This window comes from Malus sylvestris, chromosome 17 (genome assembly GCF_916048215.2).
Source record: "Malus sylvestris chromosome 17, drMalSylv7.2, whole genome shotgun sequence".
NCBI classification, from domain to species: Eukaryota; Viridiplantae; Streptophyta; class Magnoliopsida; order Rosales; family Rosaceae; genus Malus; species Malus sylvestris.
In genome coordinates, this window is record NC_062276.1 from 22,911,245 (window position 1) to 22,931,768 (window position 20,524).

Below are 20,524 nucleotides of genomic sequence, written 5' to 3' on the forward strand. Positions count from 1 at the left end.
CCGATAGGGGAGGTTGTCGTGCCACAAGAAGGTCAGTTACACGGTGTTGTGTTTTTCTTGGAAATTCTCTCATCTCATGGAAATCCAAGAAACAAGACAATGTTTCTCGATCATTTGCAGAAGCAGAATATCGAGCTATGGCCAACACATGTTTAGAGTTAACTAGGCTACACTATATATTGCAAGATTTAAAGGTTCCGCAAAAGGCTCCCACATCATTATTTTGTGACAGTCAAGCTGCCTTATATATTGTAGCTAATCCTGTTTTTCACGAGCGAACGAAGCATATTGAAATTGATTGTCACATCATTCGAGAAAAACTGCAAGCTGGAATGATTATTCCCTCACATGTACCTTCATGTTTTTAGTTAGCAGATTTATGTACAAAGGCCTTGGGAAAAGATCAATTTGCAATACTACGCGACAAGATGGAAGTTCATAATATTCACTCTCCAACTTGTGAGGGAGTATTAAGAAATATCATGTAATATATTTTGTAATATATTTACCTAATATGATTTATGTCAAATCCCACCAAAAGAGGAATACGATTTTCTAGGATATTGATGTAGGGTTAATTAGTTGACCTAGTGGTGTAGATATTGTACTGTATAGTTTGGCGATATGATATACGAAAATCATTCGGTCTGCTACTTTCCATTTCCTTGCCATTTAGCCATTTTAATATTCAACCATTTTAAGAAACGCAAAGTTTCGTCGTTAGTGGAATTCCTAGGCGACAATGTTTTGGATCGAGTCGATAGAGTGGAGGTTCAACTTTGGGTTTTGATCGCACAGAAGAGCCCTCTCTCTTTCTCTTCTTGTTACTTTATGATGATGATGACTTGGTTAAATACAACATAAATTTAGGAATATGAATTATGAATATATAACTTACTTAAATACAATATAGATTTGGTTTTGGTTTCTTTATCTACTTACTATTTACACTATATAATTTGGTTTTGTTCTAGGTTAGCTTCTCGAGGTCACCGTTGTCGGTTTTAACAGTTGAGACAGCCATCGTCTCTTGAATATGATAGAACCAAGCACCGCATTGATAGCGTGTTCCGTGGTTGGGACTGAGGTTTAGTTAATATGCGATAGCATGGACACTAAGAAAGGTTAATATTTCCGTTAATTTTGGAGAATAAGAGCTCCTAATACTGAGATTTGGTAGATTAATTTCTTGTACAACAAGGAATCCTAATGACATCGTTACGGAAGGATGCAGTAGGGTTAAGCTAGTATAAATACTAAGCATAGGTCCTTGTACATACCACTGAATATCAACTCGAAAGAATTCTCCATAGGTTCGAGCTATACAATGGTGGTGAGAATGCATAAGGCCTTGCTCTAGGTGTTGTTCAAGTTGTTGTTGTGTGTTCGTGGTTGCTGCACTATTGAGGATGACTTCACAAGGTCAGTATCTTACGGTGTTTTGATTCACATGAACATGCTAGCCTGCTAGGTTTAGCAATTGGTATCAGAGCCTAGTTTATGTGATTAAAATCTAGTAGAAATTGACAAACATAATAACATGCATGGTGGTTTGAAACCTTGTTAGTAAACTGATTGTTTTGAGTCAAGATCATGAATGTTGGAACCAAATTTGTGCACCACCATGAGTGGTGGAGATGCTCAAATCCGTTTACCGGTAAAAGAACACACAACTGTAAGTAATCCTAGGACCGAGGGGAGTGGGGTGTATGTTGGTCAAAGGCTCTCCTGACGGTCAAGTGAGACTCAAGCAGTAGACAAGAGAATAAGTGTGCAGATATTGTGTTAACAGAGATGAACCATAAAAGGGTGTATTTATATCAGTCGAGAAAAGAACCTTTTATGATAGTAGAATGTGTATTAAACTGGGACAATCCAGGACATTGGAACCAAATTTGTGCACCATCATTGACGGTAAAGGCACAAATCCGAGACACCTGCTAAATAGAGAACAACTGTAAGCAAGCCTAAGAGCGGGGGGAAGGAGGGTGTGTGCCGGCCAAAGACTCTCTGATGGTCAAGTTAGTAAACAAGTTTTAGACTCAAGCAGTGGGTAAGAGAATGAGAGTGCAAAGTTTGGGTTACCCAAGCTAAACCCTAGATAGGTGCATTTTTACCAATCGGGAGAGAGACCTTTTTAGGATAGAATCCTTGATCTAAGCTAGGATAATCCTAGAAGACATCTAGAAGTAGATATTGCACCCTCTTAGGAATTGTGATTACTTGCGGCCCACGCCAATTATTAGATTGTAGGAACTCCAAGACTTATGAAAGATCTGATTGAGTTCATATCCGGATCATATCTCGTGTCTTGCAGAACAAACATGATCATTCTAACGGAGTCGTTCGGACTTAGCTTATTGCCCCGGAGCAGGGTGATGTTGGCACCAATGCTCCATTTAACTGGACTTCTAAGGTAACTATATTCAAATCAGTCTCACTCTGACCTAGAAAATCATGGTCCCACAGTTGCCCTTTACTATGTATCTGAAAGGCAAGCTGTTCTCCTTAAGGATGGATAGTTATCCAAAGACCATGTCTTTCGGAGTAAGTTAGAATATGTACCATTTAGTCTTCTTTTTTTTGTGTGGTGATCCCATGCTTGGACAGTAGTGGAGACGTTTTGGATTCAGATGTGTGGTCTTGAGTACCGTGCCATAAAGCTCACAATGATGAAACTTTTTGTCTATTGTGTGTACACGAAAAAACAAGAAATTACCTTTAATATTCTTCGCTGATTCTAATTATCAGATTCATTGATCCCAAGGGTAGCCGGTTTGTGTTCAACGGCTAGATGATTTGAATGTCTTCTTAAATATTCTCCAAATCTTCACCTTCCTTCCTTCACCAAATCCCTAATTTCAATATCTATTCAAAAACATAGTAAGGGTGAGAAAATTTGGATGAGCAGTATTCAGTTTCGATTCGAAGTGGAGCAAGAATGAACCGGTGCATACCACAGAGGAAAGAAGCGGAGCAGACTGTAGAGAAATCTCGCTAGCACGCCTGTGCAGGCGTTCCCTAACCAAAGCGGAAGGCCACATCAGGCCCAAAAGAGCAAAGGCAAAACAGTAAATATATCAAAATCAGCCTAATTTCAGTGTAGCTTATGAATAGTGCCAAAATTTCCTCAACTTTAGCCTCTAGTAATTTGCAATTCAATGATACTTGAAAGCTGGAGTTTACAATGTTTTAGTTTGATGAATATAAAAACAGCAGCCCCCTCATATTTTGATACACTAAGGGGTGGTTTGGGAGTGAGGTGCTTAAAAAAAAAGCACTCATGAAAAAAAACTGTGAGGGTCTTAAATGTTTGGTAAACTGAAAAAAAGGCTTATTTTGGAGGTTGCTGTGAGAATAAGCTGAAATCAAAGGAAAAAGTTGAAGCTTCTATTTGTAGCTTTGGAAAACTAGCTTTTTTTTAAAGCACACGGAGCTACAGTGCTTCTTTAATGAAAAGGCCCACTATCAGACTGTTTTTTTTTTCAAAAGCACTTTTACAAAAAAGTTTACCAAACACTTTGCTTATTTTTTTCACGGCTACTTATTCTCACAGCACAGCCGCTTATTCTCACAGCAGTTTTTTTTTAAAGCACAGCAATACCAAACCAGCCCTAAGACACTTGAAAAACCTCTTTATTTTCTATCTACACGTTTAAATCTTTTTTGCTGATGGGTGTTCTCTTTTTTTTTTTTTTTTTTTTTTTTTGAAGAAACTGATTTAATTCAAAACCAGGGCCAAAGCCAAAGAGAACAGGAAGCCCACACAGAGGAGCAACAAAGGAAACAACAGACACAAAGCAGAGGAGGAGGGTACAAACACCAACAGACGCTGCCCCAAGAGCTAGATGTCGCCTCCTCCACTGCAGGGAACCAAAAAGGAATGTTAAGGGGGGCAAGGAAGCCCATCTTTGTTCAAAACATGCACCAACGAAGATGGAGGAGTGTTAATCCAGGTTAGACCGCACATCTCCGTATTTCTTCTTGACGCCAAACAGTGCGCCGTCATGTTGGCCGATCTCGTAACCCAAGACCAGCGGCAACATTGGAAGGATTCCGCAATCCGACGAATCTTTGCCCGAATGGGAAAAGCCTCCCAACTGCCAGAAGAAGTCGCCTTCTCCAGAATAGAAATATTCTCCTTCGAATCCGATTCCAAAATTACCTGAGGCAATCCCAACGAAACAGCCACTTCACAACCACAGAGAATTGCATTAGCCGCCGCCGCTTCAGCATTAGCTGCCAAAATTTCCATCATCTGAGCCGCCACAAAGCAGCCCTTATGGTCCCGAATAACCACTCCAGCAAACCCCTTTTTTGATAACATTGTCCAACTGGCATCCACATTCACTTTCCAGAAAGGGGCATACGGAGGGGACCAACGATCCAAAGAGGGAGAAACAGGAGGAGAGGACCGGACAAGACCCATAGGCGCACAAGAGGCCTCCAAAAAAGATCCAACAGAGTTTGAAATAGCCAAAATGAGCTGCTGAGGTGATGGTTTCTTTTGATTGAAAATAAGAGCACACCTGGCCTTCCAAATATGCCAGCAAGTAAATGCTGCATAGGACAGGAGCCGCATTATTTCATCCTTAGACCCCAACTGGGCCTCGAAGAAAGAAGCCAGCCAAGCAGCCAAAGAAGAAAAGCTTTCCCTGTTCACCCTATAGCTTAAGCTGCCACCAAACCAAATGGGCTCAACCCACGGGCACAAAAAGAACAAGTGTTCCACAGATTCCTCTTGAGCATGGCAAATAGGGCAAAGTGGGGAAGGGGAGCAGCGACGGATAAACAGCACATCCATGGTAGCAAGGGCACGATGTAACGCCCTCCACATAAAATTACGAATCTTAGGAGGAGTCGCCAATTTCCATATAGCTTTCCAAACCTTAGAATGAATTGAGTAGGAGGAGGAGGTGCCGCGACCAGTAAAGGGCATCGAGCAAGCTTTCTTCCAGTGATATCCTGACTTCACAATATAAATCCCATTTCTAGTACCCGGCCAAACAAGCCGATCCTCCAATAATGGGTCACCAATACAAGTATCCAGGATTGCGGAAAAGTCCTCAGGAGAAATGAAAGGCTGAAGGAAGTCCAGGTCCCAAGTACCCGAAGAGTCACTGATGAGAGTACCCACTCTCAGATTCCTGGACACCGGAACCGCTGAAATCGGCAATGGATGTCCCTCAGGGATAGAGGGAATCCACCTGTCCATCCACACACGGGTCGTACTACCATTCATTATTTGCCAATGGGCTCCCTGCAAGAGAACTTCGCGACCAACAAGTAAACTGGACCAGCCCCAGGACGCCCTTCCCCCACGAATAGCATCAAGAAAAGAACCGTTAGGGAAATATCTAGCCTTGAGGATTTTTGCCTTTGGCTCAAATAGTTTTGCTATTACGAGTGCACGTCTAACAAAATAAGTTGTTGAATCCTGCAGGTCGTACACGCATTAACCTTTTGCAACGTCGAACCTTTTTTAGAGGGCGCGGAATTGACTTTAAGGACTCCACGGCTCAACCAACTCTTCTATAACTTTGGTGACTCCTTTCCTATTACTTGTATTTTGTTTCATTCACAGGAATCATTATTAATTGTAACTTTTATTAACACTAATAGTATTATCCCGTATATGATTAGAAGGGTGAAGAATTTTGAGGATTAGGGTTTTTGAGTTGTGCACGTGCTCTCAAAACCCAAGAGTACTCCTTGTGCTCAATCTTTTTGACCAAATTTGCTATGCCAAATTAGCCATGTGATTAACAGAAAATCCATGAAACAGTGGCTGCATTTGTGAAAATGGAGAGAGCACATGAAACGGGGCGCTAAAAAGTAACAGTATTTCAAACCAATCACATGTTATTAAGCTTTCAAACTGGGACACTGTCACTTTGACGTCCTGTTTCATGCATGTAAGTCCTTACAAAAATATAAGGGCGCATTAACATACCTAATGTCAGTGCGCTCACAAAAATTGTGAAGTCAAGAATGAAGATGATCAAGGATGCTCTTCCTATTGCCTTAATCACCTTTCGTACCACATGTTGCCCTATCGCAGAAACCACAGCCACAGCAGCGAAATAGAGAGCTGCAAGTTGAAGAATTGTAACGAAAGAAGCCGACATTTACGATTATTTGAAGATAGAAATTGCCTTCTAACTAAACACTTGTAGTCATCAATTTAATTATGAAGGTAAACTGGAAGGGCTGAGAAATTTACCGTAGGGAATTGGAAATCGCTTTAGGAGGTAGTATTCTACCACTGACATGGATGACGAGAATAACATGATGAAGGTGCTTATTGCACTTCCTACGTGCATTTACATGAAATAAGGAGGATTTTTAAGGTATCTAATAATTTCCAAGAAAACTTGTGATGAAATATGAATAGGATAATGTGCTTTGCAGTAAGATTAATAGAAACAACTGTCTTTCAAGATGATTTAATTAAATAGAAAATAGAGGTTTGCATCCTAACAAGTGGTTAATTACTTAGGAAAGGCTCAAGCACTGCTATTGTAACGATATTTTCAAATAGCAATATTATTGTAACAAGTGGCCCCATAATAGCAGTATCATCTTGATATGTTGTTGATAATGTCATTATTGTTATTATATCGATATCAACGCAATAATCTTCATTTTCTTTGTGGTGGACCGTGAAACATAACATGTACCGTATGTATACGTATACATATCTCTGTGTGTATATATACTTTTTCTTTTTGTGTATAATCTTTTGCTGAGTGGTGACTTGATTTAGTAATTTGGCCTCTTTAAGAAGGAAAGTGGTGGAGCTTTCTATATATTCTTTTGGGAGATCCAGATTAAAGATATATAGTCCTGCTAATCAATTGAAGTACACAACCCCTTCCCCATTTGGTTGATATCTCCCATTCCCATTTGTAATGTCGCTAGTGATGCATCACGATTCTCATTTAGATAGAAAATTAATAATTTTCATTTTGCACTTTAATTTTTTTCCATGTTTTCAACATGTTCTAATACTTTATAACTTGTATGTCATTTTGTTTTGCAATTTATATATTAACACAAATATAAATGGACACTTATTTATACAATATATAATAAATTTACTTAAATCCGTCTAGGCGCTAGGTCCTAACTCGCCGTCCGACTAGCGCCTAACATCTTTTAAAACCTTTCCCAATACTGAATTGGTAAATTCTTGTATGTTGTGATTTTGACTTGATCAAGTGACATGAGAGATAAAGAGAAAATGGGATACATTACGGGTTGCATGGTAGAATTCTCTGTTCCCGAGGTTGGTTCACATTCTATATATGCCCGGCCTCTTCAATGTTTAGTCCACATCCTCTATAAATATAAAAGGATACAAGATGCTTTCTCTAGTTTCAGGAAATCACATCCATCAAGGAAGTTGCTAGAGATCAAATTAGGAAATTCATCAGTTCTATTTCTCCTTATATAACAAATGAATTATTTAACACAAATGCCATACGTCATTAGGAAGAACATACGAACCAAATTAAAAAAATTGTCTTCTAAATGAGCAAAATTGCTGCTCAAGAATGGAAATTCGCTAACTTATCATGCAAGGGAAGAGTGCATTTGAAACTTGAAAGAGTAGGGAGGACAGTTCATTTCTCTTCCCTCCTACCTTCATACCGCATATGAGATGGGGAGAAGTGAAGGCAGAAGAAGTTACCAAAACTAGGCATCATAAGTGCAGATGTTTTCAAATCCCATGTACTCTTTGTGCTTAATCTTTTCAATCATATCTGCTATTCCAACTCCACCTGTGAAATTAAGAGCAAATTAAGCACCCATTTATCACTAAGTGGAAAATAAAAAGACAGAATCGATTTCACGGGCAGTAATACATACCTAGTGATATTGCACTCACAAAGATTGTGAAGGCAAGAATGAAGATAATTATAGATGCTCTCCCAAAAATACTGACTACCTTTCTCACCACATATTGCCCTACTAGGGCTGAAAATGTGGCCACAGCAGTAAAGTAGAGAGCTGCATGAGAAATTTTTAAGCCAACATCAAATTATTGAAAAATAAATAAACAAATTTCCTCTCCCTACCATTCAATTTTTTTTTTTTATTGGCAGAAACTTGGATGGCTAAGACGATTACCATAAGGAATCGGAAATCGTTTTAGGAGGTAGTATTCTACAACAGACATGGAGGCGGAAAATGTCATGGCAAATGTGGCTGTGGCACTTGAGACCTGCATCAAAGTTCTCAATCAATGAGCCAGTTTTGACTAGGGAAAGTGAAAATCATGCTGCTGTGTGTAAAATTCGTAGCTGTTCTAAGTGAGGTTTTCGCACTTCTCGTTGTGTTTTACGGTTAAAACTGACCTCAATGATCTTCCGTCTATAATAATATGTATTTCAAGTTTTTGAATTGAACCGGAATCAGTAAATTCAGTAAATATGAAATCAGCTACTCCACAAGTATAAAATTCACCTGAGGTGGGATTCCTAGCTCCAGAAAAACAGGACCTAAAATGAACCCTCCACCAAGAGCAAGCAATCCACCAACTATACCGGCTGTGATACCACAGGCACTACAAAGAACAAGCTGGTTTACTGTCCAATTTGTGTTTGATTCTGCCCGGGACGCAATCACTCTATGTCCTTTGTACAGTTTAACTGCCTCGAATATAGTTACTCCGAAAGCCACGGGGATCTAAGAATTCATTTGAGGAAAAAATAATGCCAAACAAATATCACGGTTTTGAACCAAAATAAAAAAATAAAAAATCATTAGTTCAAGCACAAATGATCATCGTGTTTGAAGCACGAAAATGATCATAGTGTTTGAAGCACGAAAAAAATGGAAAATGAAGACTTATGGTTTCTTCTAATTATAAGGGACATGAAGGGTAGGTACCTGCAAGAGATTATATGCCCAATATGCAGCTGAACAAGTTGTGGTATAATTCTGCGTCAACAGACAAGTTTCTGAAATATCAGATTCAACGCATAAAATAGAAGCAAAGGGAAGTACAAATCGTGATCTTATAACGAAAACCATCGACATTGTAGGTATTACCTTAGCGATCTGCAATACAAGAATTATAATCCAGACAGCAAAAAGAATCAGAAGTTCCTTCCAGTAAAGATTCTCAAAGATAGAAACCTGAGAAGGTTAAAGAATGTCAGTCTCTAAAACCATGCATCAAGGAAATCTCAGGCCGCAAGGAATCCTACCTCTGTTCTTTTGGATTCCCCGGTTTCTGTTGGAGTGCCATTGCTTGGGCCACCGGGTAGAGGCTTGTACTCAACTTCTGCACTAGCATCATCACCTGCATAAAAAAAATTTCCGGCATCTAATTTGAATTGGTGCAAGGCTAATGCTAACAAAGAAAAATATGATGATCAACTTACAATTTGACTGCATCCGTCTAGCAGCCTCCTGAAAATTTGAAAACTAGTTGAGCCAAGATGCAGGGATGAATTAAATTATGTCTCATATGTACAAATTGAACTAACAAAATTAAGATGACCTTTACTATAGTTTCTTTTTTCCATGTCTCAATGCCCTTGAAGAATGCCCTACTTGATGTGGCTGTCATCAAAATCTGATCACTATACGAATCGAAGAAGTTGTCCAGTTGATGAAACTAATGAATTCATAGTTTCCTATGATTCTTACCTAAGAAAGTAATGATTAATAACACTGTGATCATCCAGTTAGCAAATATGACATTGAAAGCAACTCCAATACTGATCCCAAGCACAAGCATTGGTTGGAAAAGAAGTGCCAAGTCATAGTCGATGAGGGGGAGATCAAGTGTCGGATGCCTTAGCCTTAGATTGTAGAACACAGATGAAATTGCAGCACCTGTGATCATACCTGACCAACCACACAAGCACTCGAAATTGTATTCAGTTACATTCGAAAGGAAAATGTAGAAAATTTTCATATCCATCAAGTTTATGGATTAGAAGTGCATAAGAAAATTCCACACCTATCATTTGGCAAAACGAAACATTAATGAATCTAATTGAAATTATTAGATTGGTGTTGACATTGCTGGCTCATTCGAAACATCTGAAGCTTTTGTTGTCTAATGGTTGTCGCTACCAGGTATTAAAGAACCAACATGTTTCTATTCGTCATCAACTCTCACGTGCAGGATGGGGTTGCACATCAAAGGGTGTTAGCTTGGCATACATTGTTAACTAATGAATTTCCTAGCAACTTAACTTGAGGGATAATAGATTTGGTTTCAATATTGCATGAAGATTCTATTAGTATAAAACTAAATTTCTATATTTAGAAAGAAAAATGCTTTTATAAGGAGGGCACAATTAGATTTTTGGAGTACCAATAATAGTTCCTTAAATGATAAATTGTGGAAAGTATGAGGAATATGCGGCAGGTGAAAACTCAAAAGGAAAGAACAATAATGAGAAAGTTGCAAGGCCTTACACTTTGATATAGCTGTTGATGATTTCTGATCAAATCCAATAATCAAGGTGAGCATTGGAACAAAAATGCCACCCCCACCAACTCCACCTACAGTACCAAAAGCAGACCCTAGAAATCCAATTATTGTACCCACCACAATTTTCCACCCAATAGTCATTTCCTGTATATCCAATTTCACCCCCACATTAAGTCAAATTTTGAAAATTACTGCCCCTCAAATTTTGTGGTCAAGTAGGAATTTTATTACAAAGTCCAAACTAACCCAATACAAAGACAATAGCCTCATAAATGGGGTAGGTACAAATGAGACATCACTTATGCATTCATTGCATGAGTTAAGGTTTAAGTTTATACCTAAAGCATAAAAAATTACAAACAATGTGGCTCGGCCCAAAAGTGAAGGCCCACCCGAAGAGGCCCAAAAGTGACCCTATTGAAAAATCTAATAACCGTAAGATGAGAATCACCCGCTACCTCTATCGCCACAGAAATGACGGAGACGACCAGCGAACAGAAAAACCGAGGGATATCACCACATAGTGCAATAACAAAACCCACCAATGCTTCAACGCTAATGAAAAAGAGCCCAAACTGCAGATCAGGAAGAACTGAACCTATTCCAGATGCCATAAATCCAGTCCTCAGACAAACACAAACACATAAAAGGCAAGCCAATGCCCTAAACCAATTAGTAACCAAAAAGGTCAGGTACCATTCTAAAGAGATACCAGACCTTTGTAGGAGTGACAACATATAGTTGTCTTTGACTGGAAGCAACAAACAAGAGATGAGATGAAATACCCCAAAATTGGAGTGGAAGGCAATGGCGGGTATGAGGAATTGGATAGCAAATTTGAAGCATTGGAGGTGTTAAGTGCAGAGCCCCAAAGTCGACCCCAAGAACCCCAAATTTGATCCCAAAAACCCCAAATCAGAGGAGTAGGACCTTGAAACATGGAACAAAACCCGAAAACAGAGTTCCGTCCACACCACCAGTAGGTGGCAAGTTGCTCCACTGATCCTTGAAGGGGATCGGGACAATTGTAGTTGCGGGGAATGACAAAACGCCTGGAGATAGATCTCCTCCACATCGGGAACCAAGGCCATTGCAGTGCGAGGACGCAAGAGGGAGGAGGATAAAAACGAAAATTGAAAGGGTGGCTGCCACAGGCCCCAAGCGGGAGTTGGAGGCCGGCTATGGAATGGTTTAAAGTTTGTTGTTTCTGCTAGGTTTCATTTTCAGAGGTGTGAAGTTAGAGTATTCATTACCGTAAGGTTTCTTCGTACACAAGTCCTTGATAACTCACACTTTAGACATAAACACTTCAAAGTTCAAACTCAATACCTTAGAGAAAACCTCATTTACTCTGTAGAATCTCGAAAGAATTTTATAACTAAGAATCAATTAAAGCATGACAAGTGAATAGATAAAAGAGATTTTTCTTTTCTCCAGGTGGGAAAGTGCTTTTTTTCTTCTTTTACTTATGATCATAATGATGTTGTTTTTAATTTAGCACAAAAAAAAAAGTTTCTCAAGGATTGTAATGCTCTAAACAATTAAATCTTCTCACACATCATTGTCTTGTTATTTTGTGAGATCATGGAGTCCAAATCCCCATATTAAAATTTTAGATCAAAATATGCAAGAAAATAATGAGAAGCAAAGATGAAGGAGTTAATAAACAAGAACACGATCAATCATGTAAACAAACGAGAAAAACATGTGGTTTATTATATGTAGACTATGTTGACTTTTTTTTACTTAAGAAAAATGACATTTTTTATTCATGATAGGGCAGAATATAGGATTCAATACCAGAAGAACAAGACTTTAATAGGAGGGCTTAAAAACAAAAATCTGAAACTACACTAATAATAATTCCAGATGTAACAAAATGCTGAAAGAGACGGAGGATATTTAGGAACCAATAACCTAGTGCTACAAGATCACATGAGAGATGAAAGCTCTCACACCAATTATGAGATCGTAAAATATCATGATTTCATCTGGACTATATATGCATAAAAAGACATAGCGACTACAAATGATGTAGAACAAATGGTGGAATGGATCGAGGAGGAGATGGAACGTCGGAAGACAAAAGGACGCAATCATAAAAGGGGTGTTAATTTCCCATAATAGGAGAATTATTTTAACAAGTTTCTGCGAAAAGTGGCTCAAGCCACTTTTATGGGAAATTAACACCCCTTTTATGATTGTGTCCTTTTGTCTTCTGACGTTCCATCTCCTCCTCGATCCATTCCATCATTTGTTCTACATTAGTCCCTTCCACTTCAAAAGAACTCGACCCCGAGTTATGATCAGGATAAAGAACTTCATCATCATTGAAGGTATACAAATCAGCAACGTTGAAAGTATTGGAAATTCCCATAGACTCCGGCAAATCAATAACATAGGCATTGTCATTAATTCGCTTGATAACTTTGAATGGACCATACTTTCGTGGCTTTAACTTGCTGTAAGTTCCAACGGGGAATCGTTCTCTTCTCAGGAACACCATGACAGAATCTCCTTCCTTAAACACTTTAACCCGCCGATGTTTGTCCACTGCTTCCTTATACTTAATATTGGTTTGTTCAAGCCGTTGCTTGACCTTATCACGAATTGCCACCACATCTTCAGCCATATTTTCTGCAGCAATGCTAAGTTCATGTCCCCTAGATAGCTTCACCAAATCCACCACGTGATGAGGAGTGGCAGTGTAAACAATAGAAAATGGTGACTTTCTAGTAGCACGATGCACAACACTATTATAAGCAAACTTCATCTGAGGTAGGGCATAGTCCCATTGTTTTGTTTTGTTTCCACAAATGCTTCGAACCATGTTACCAAGAGTCCTATTTGTGACCTCTGTTTGTCCATCAGTTTGGGGATATGCAGTAGTACTTCGATTCAAAGTAGTCCCAAACATTCTCCATAATGTAATCCAGAAATGACTCAAGAACTTGGTGTCTCGATCAGAAGTGATGGACTTAGGTACCCCATGCAATCGAACAACCTCCCTGAAAAACAGTTTGGCTATGTTTGATGAATCAGCGGTCTTTCTACAAGCAATGAAATGAGCCATCTTGGAGAACCTGTCAACCACCACAAAAACTGAATCCACTCCTCTTTGCGTTAGGAACGGGTAAAGGCATGTAAAGGCCCATATTTTGGACTTGCCCCTTTGAAACCTGACAAGTGTAACACTTCCTCACAATGGCTCCAACATCCCGTTTTAATTGTGGCCAAAAGTACCTTTCTTCCAAACTTGTTATTGTCTTGTCACGACCAAGATGACCGCTTAATCCTCCTCCATGCAAATCTCGAAGAAGCTTTTCCCGCAAGGAAGAGACAGGAACACGTAATTGGTTACCTTTGAACAGAAAACCTTCGTTGATAGAGTAATCTGCCATAGGTTCATGATTAATGCATTTCCTCCATATTTCCTGAAAATCATCATCGGTTGCATACAACTCCTTTAAGCACTCGAAACCCACAACTTCTTGGGAAAGAGTGATTAGCAATGATGCTCGTCTACTCAAGGCATTGGCAACACGGTTTTGAGCTCCAGATTTGTGCTTGATAACAAATGGAAATTTTTGCAAGAACGTTACCCATCTGATATGCATTTTATTAACATGCTTCTGATTGTTAATAAACTTCAAGGCTTGATGATCCGTGAATAGCACAAATTCTTTCTGAATGAGATAGTGTTCCCATTGTTTTAGAGCTCGAATCACCGCATAAAACTCCTGATCATAAGTGCTCCATTTTTTACGGGCTTCACTTAGCTTTTCAAAGAAAAAAGCTATAGGTCTCTTCTCTTGGGAAAGGACAGCACCCACTCCCACTCCACTTGCATCACATTCAACTTCAAATACTTTCTCAAAATTTGGAAGAGCTAACACTGGAGCAGTACAAAGCTTCTCTTTGATCAAAACAAAGCTTTGTTCTTGTTCATCTCCCCAACAAAACTTGCCTTTCTTCAAACATTCTGTAATGGGTGCGGTGATGGTGCTAAAATGCCGCACAAATCTCCGATAAAAAGTAGCCAAGCCATGGAAACTCCTCACGTCGGAGACGGACTTCGGAGTTGGCCATTCTCGGATGGCCTTAGTCTTCTCATCATCCACCTGAATACCATTTTCACCAACCACAAATCCTAGAAATAGCAATTTACTTGTACAAAATATGCATTTCTTGATATTCATATACAATTTATTTTCTTTCAAAACACCCAAAATGTGTCTCAAATGCATCATGTGTTCTTCTCTGGTCTTGCTATAGATTAAGATGTCATCAAAGTAAACCACAACAAAGAGACCAATAAAGGGACGAAGAACCTGATTCATAAGCCTCATGAAGGTACTCGGCGCATTAGACAATCCAAATGGCATCACTAGCCACTCGAACAGTCCATCTTTGCTCTTGAACGCTGTTTTCCACTCATCTCCAGACCTGATTCGAATTTGATGGTAGCCATTGCGAAGGTCAATTTTTGAAAATAATTTCGAACCTTCAAGCACATCTAGCATGTCATCTAACTGAGGTATTGGAAATCTGTATTTGATGGTGATTCGGTTAATAGCTCGGCTGTCTACACACATACGCCATGCCTTTTTCTTTTCCTTGTCTTTCTTTGGAACCAATAGGGCAGGTACTGCACAAGGGCTCATACTTTCTCGGATAAACCCCTTTCGCAGCAAGTCTTCAATTTGTTCCCTCAAAATCTCATTTTCTGCAGGGCTCATTCGATAATGGGGAAGATTTGGTAGGCTAGCTCCAGGTACCAAATCAATTTGATGTTGGATGTTCCTCATGGGAGGAAGCTCGTTAGGCAACTCGTCAGAAATGAGTTCATGAAATTCCTCCAATAATTGTTGCACTTCTAAAGAGATTTGTTCCTCTTCTTTGTTTTCTGTCAATAGTCTCTTCATCACGATCGGAAAGAAAGAATCTACTTCTTTTATGGCCCCTTCAATCTCCTGCTTATCACTAATTAGAGTGAGGAAACTAGTATTCTTTGCTTTTGGTACTTCAGAGGGCGAAACATGAGCCATCACAATCTTCTGATTATTCCAAGTAAACAACACCACATTATCTCGACCATTCAATGTCGAATCCACATCAAACTGCCACGGTCTCCCTAATAGTATATGACAAGCATCCATATCAATAACATCACAAAGTACTTCATCACGGTAATGCTTACCAATGGAAAGTGGGACACGGCAAGTTTCTGTGACATAGACGGAAGGTCCTTTCTTCACCCATCCAAGTGAGTATGGGGTGAGATGAGGCTTCGTTGGTAGCTGTAAACGCTCCACCACTTTCTTGGCCACAAAATTTTCACAACTTCCATTGTCTACAATCACTTCGCAAACTTTGCTGTTGATGGAGCAAAGAGAACGAAAAATGCAATGTCGTTGCCCATCCTCTTTTGGTGTTAAAAGAACCCGTTGCAACACCAAAACGAGGTGATCCATTCCTTCTTCATTTGCGAATTCAACGCCTTCATAGTCGTCATCACCAACTTCTTCTTGGTCCCTTTCAGCATCCAACAAGTTGGCTTGTCTCCATTCAGGACAAACGTTAGATCGATGCCCAATTTTGTTGCAACGATAACAAATGTCTCCCATAGGCTTGGCATACGGAATCTCCCTTGGAGGTTGGTTTCTATTCTGCCCCTTGTTAAAAGTTTTGCTACTCCCTTCATTTGACACTCGAGAAGGAAAACTTGAAGGTTTCAATTCTCCCTAACTTTGTGGCACAGATTTCCCTTTGTCGGTGGACGAGACAACAGGGTTTTCAAAATGCTCTGTCACATTCCTCCGGAAAGAGGTTTGTAACCTTTCTTTCTCTATTATCTCCGCCTTCAAGGCCATGTTAATGGCCTCTTGCAAACTCCATAGATTTTGCAGCCCAATCTTTTCTTGAATGGAGGGTTTCAATTCATTCACGAACCTTGCAACCCTTTGATTTTCTGTCTCCATCAGATTGTTTCTCTCCGCAAGTCTCATGAAATCATCCGTATAATCAGTCACGTTTCTATTGCCTTGGACGCAGGTAAGAAACGATCCATCAAGAGTTGCTTCATTTTTCTCCAAGTGCGGATTCGATTCTTTCCTTGCCTCTGCCGGGTATTTTGTAATTGATCCCACCAAACAGCAGTAGTTGCTTTGAGACGGAAGGCCACCATCTTCACCATCTTTGTTTCGGGAACCTCCATGACATCAAAGAATCTTTCTACTTCAACTAGCCAATCCAGGAAATCTTCGATTTTAAGGTTTCCCGCAAAAGTTGGAATGTCGGCCTTAATCCGAAAGTCATCAAAGTTGTTGCGGTTTTGATGATATGGATTGTTAGCTGGGTGTGGTTCCACATCTTCTTCTTCGGACTCCGATTCGCTGTCTTGAACACGGAGCCTAGGAATTCGCAGATTATTGACTCCAGCAGCTCTATGATTATTTGGACCGATGGCTTGGACCAACATCTCACGAAGTTCTCCAATTTGAGTAGTCAAGTTTGTAATATGTTCAGCTTGAGCATCCAAGTCTGCTCGAGTGATAGGAGCAGGTTCACGATCACGATCACCCATGGATAGATAGGATAATCAACGATGCCAAGATGGGAGGAACCCGCTCTGGTACCAATTGACACAGCACGAAGCAATGAAAGGGTTACCAGCGTAATCCCTTGTAGAACAAAGTTACTGGAGTCCACCAGTTGATAGAAACCCAAAGGATAATTTGATTAATTGCTTGAAAGATGTCTAAATGATTACAAAGCCATGGCTTAAATAAGCCTTTTACAACCTTTTGGGAAACTCAAAAGACTTAGGGAATTAAAATGAAAATAACTAACATATAATAAAGCCCTTGAAACCCCAAAAGACTCCATTTATTAGTAGGCTGTTGTCTTGATGACTTTCTGCAAAAGATGGCTCAAGCCACTTTTGTAGGAGAATTATTTTAACAAGTTTCTGCGAAAAGTGGCTCAAGCCACTTTTATGGGAAATTAACACCCCTTTTATGATTGCGTCCTTTTGTCTTCCGACGTTCCATCTCCTCCTCGATCCATTCCACCATTTGTTCTACATCAACAAATTATCTTATATATAATCCCAAAGCTAGCATTATTTAACAGTACATCGACCACAAGCAGGTCACCTCCGATACTTTGGTGAACCACCAGATCGACAACCCAACGAGGAAACTAGCCTATAGTGAAATCATCAAACTCACATATGACGAGACTAGAGACAACTCATACTAAATTTTAGGAATTATTACAAACATTGGACTAGAATAACAACAATATGCACTTATAAACCCTCCTAATATTTTAAAATGTGCCAATTTAGCATCAATTATTTAGCACCGCCCAACCAATATCTATCACAAAAAGGAGAAACAAAAACAGGAGGTGAATCTCACCAAGAAAAACTAAAGCTCATAGCATCATGTTTTGCCAAAGTGTTCACTACTACTTGATTACCCTTAAATACAGCAAATTTATCACTTTTTTTTTCTCTATATATAAAGTGAGAGCAACAAAATGGTGAAACATTTGAAATATCAAAAATACCATCCATTTTTTAGAAATTCAAAACATTACCATTTAATTGATGACGGACAAAATAGTACATTCATAACATTTTGAATGAACTTAAAATCTAATTTAATTAAAAAAAACCACGTAGTTTAATATAAATCTAAAAACAAATTAACATAAAAAGGCCAATTTTCAAGAGGCTAGTGTTAATTTACCAAATTGTTATACATTTATTATATTTTATGTTAATTATTTTTTGCTCAGTGGACTAAAATAGCATTGAACTTAGATTTATGCTGATATCAATAATGTTTTAACAAAATTTTGATGGAGAGGTTAATGATGACAAAGATTAAAACTTTTTTTAGGTAATTTTTTTGTCGGTAATCGGATTTGTTAAATTCAATATAATTGGGATTGGTTTTTGTTTACACAACGATATATTTACATTAAAGGGTGAAGAAATATATTGGGATCGAACTCATTATTTAACAAAATTCGTATTTAAAATCTCTCAGTAACAAATGAATAAGAATATCATTAAACTGTATCTAGTTAAGTGGATTCTGGTCAAAAATGGTTGTTTGAACTCAAAGAATTATACATATCGTGTCTAAACAATAGAACATTACATCGGATTCTGGTTAAAATCCAATCCATTGGCACTCCTATTGGAAACTTACCCTACTTCTCAATAAACATTTTCTACGAAGTTTGTGCTAACTTGAAAAGCCACATTTGTGTGTTGGGGCTGAATGTGTAAATAGTGTTTAACAGATTAAGGAAAGCTTGCATTAAAACATGTCTCCCCAGAGTCTTTTTAGGTCTGGAAGAGTCATGTAACCGTGGCTTGCCACCAGATATTCTCCTTAAAAAAATTAAAAAAAACATGTCTTCGAATTTTGAAACAAAAGCTCCGTAGGCTCATTTGTCAGAGCCCAAAACACTTTTTATATGAAAAAATAAATTACAAAATATAGTTTGAAAAATCACCAGAGAACAAGGGAGTAACAGAAGAAAAAGAGAATTAGGGAATGAAATGTGACACTTACAGGCCAAACATGCTCATAACTGAATAACCGACCAAGTTGCCACAAAAAGTTTAACATTCTGGTCTCAAAATTGTGAGACTGAAACGTTTGGCTCCCGTTAATGTAAATGGAAGCATGCTGATGCTCTTGTTCCAAGGTTTCTTGTGGTGCTGAAGAAGCTGCAGTTACTGAAGTTACAACAAGAAAACCAGTCACAGTGAATGTAACCCACCATTCTAACCACCTTCTGCTGCTGCCATGGATGGAGAGATAGCTTACCCCCAAGAAGATCTAACTTGCTCAAACCAAAACCTCTTGGATCGATCGAGCGATTTAAAAATCTGAAAGACTAAAAAATACCAAGAGATAATTGATGCAAGCATACATATATATATATATTTTTTTTTTTTGCATGATATTATCACCAACACAAACAAAGAACTGAATTTTCTTCTATATATCTCTTATATATAAAGCCAGAGCTCCATTTTGGTGTCCAGGGCTTCGACAATAAGTAATTGGACCAAACTGCCCCTCAACCAAAAAAAATCAAAATTTGTCCAAAATAATATATCAAATCATGCAAGGGTAAGTTGGTAATTTGATCATCATAAAATATAATATAAATATAAATAGGAAGAGAAAAGAATAAACAAATGACAAAGTTGATGGTGCCCACATGATGGGGAAGAAAAATAAAATAAAAAATAAGAAAAATCATAAATGCTGTGTTCAAAACATTTTAAGAAGCATTACGCGCTGGTGGTAAAAAAAAGAAAATAATGAAATAAAAAAATATTGAGGCAATTCACGCATATAAATACATTTAAAATGTCTAAGTCGCTCGTAACGCGTTGTGATTCAAAAAATACCTTTTGCAAGCGGCTGTTTATTAAATATTATTTCTCAATTTTTAAACACTTAAGAGGTGCGTAGTGTCAGTTATAAAAAAAGCCTCTCGCACACGTATAATAATGTGATTAAATTAATTGTCAAATGTTTATTTTTTTAACAAACGATATTATCTACATTAGGGGGTGGGCTTAGCCTCATAATGGGCTAGCAATAATGTGATTCAATCAGTTGTTTATTAAATATTATTTTCTCTATTTTCAAACACGTTCAAAACATCTTAAGAGGCGTGTAATGCGGGTTATAAAAAAAGGCTTCTGTACGCGGATAGTAATATGATTAAATTAATAGTCAAATGATTGTTTTTTTTTTACAAACGATATTATCTACACTAAGAGGGAGGGTGTGGGCTTAGCCTCACAATGAGTTAGCAATAATGTGATTTAATCAATCGTTTATTAAATATTATTTTCTCTATTCTTAATGTAAATTCTATAAAGATCGATTTTATTATCTAAATTCGGCTGCTTTAATTGGTTTATTAGGGATTTTTTCTAGTATGATCTAAAATTATTCTTTTACTTCAAATATTTAACTTTCCTTTTATCAATTTATTCATATAAATATATTTAAAAAGTATAAA

At 38.3% G+C, this 20,524-nt stretch overlaps 1 protein-coding gene across 2 annotated transcripts; it reads right to left on the minus strand.

The window, feature by feature from the left end:
* Positions 1-7,420: 7,420 nt before the first annotated feature.
* Positions 7,421-19,451, minus strand: LOC126609858 (sulfite exporter TauE/SafE family protein 3-like). 2 transcript variants are annotated; one of them, XM_050277789.1, is made up of 12 exons: positions 19,051-19,451; positions 10,441-10,600; positions 9,661-9,861; positions 9,512-9,573; positions 9,393-9,420; positions 9,216-9,310; positions 9,058-9,144; positions 8,896-8,946; positions 8,470-8,691; positions 8,134-8,227; positions 7,873-8,013; positions 7,421-7,784 (listed from the first exon to the last, which is right to left on the minus strand). In XM_050277789.1, exons 1-12 carry the CDS (start codon positions 19,105-19,107, stop codon positions 7,699-7,701), a joined length of 1,284 nt encoding a protein of 427 aa, XP_050133746.1. In that variant the 5' UTR covers positions 19,108-19,451; the 3' UTR covers positions 7,421-7,698. The 2 variants fall into 2 exon arrangements, with proteins under 2 accessions (XP_050133746.1, XP_050133747.1); XM_050277790.1 differs by lacking the exons at positions 10,441-10,600; positions 19,051-19,451 and adding an exon at positions 9,977-10,410.
* Positions 19,452-20,524: the final 1,073 nt, after the last annotated feature.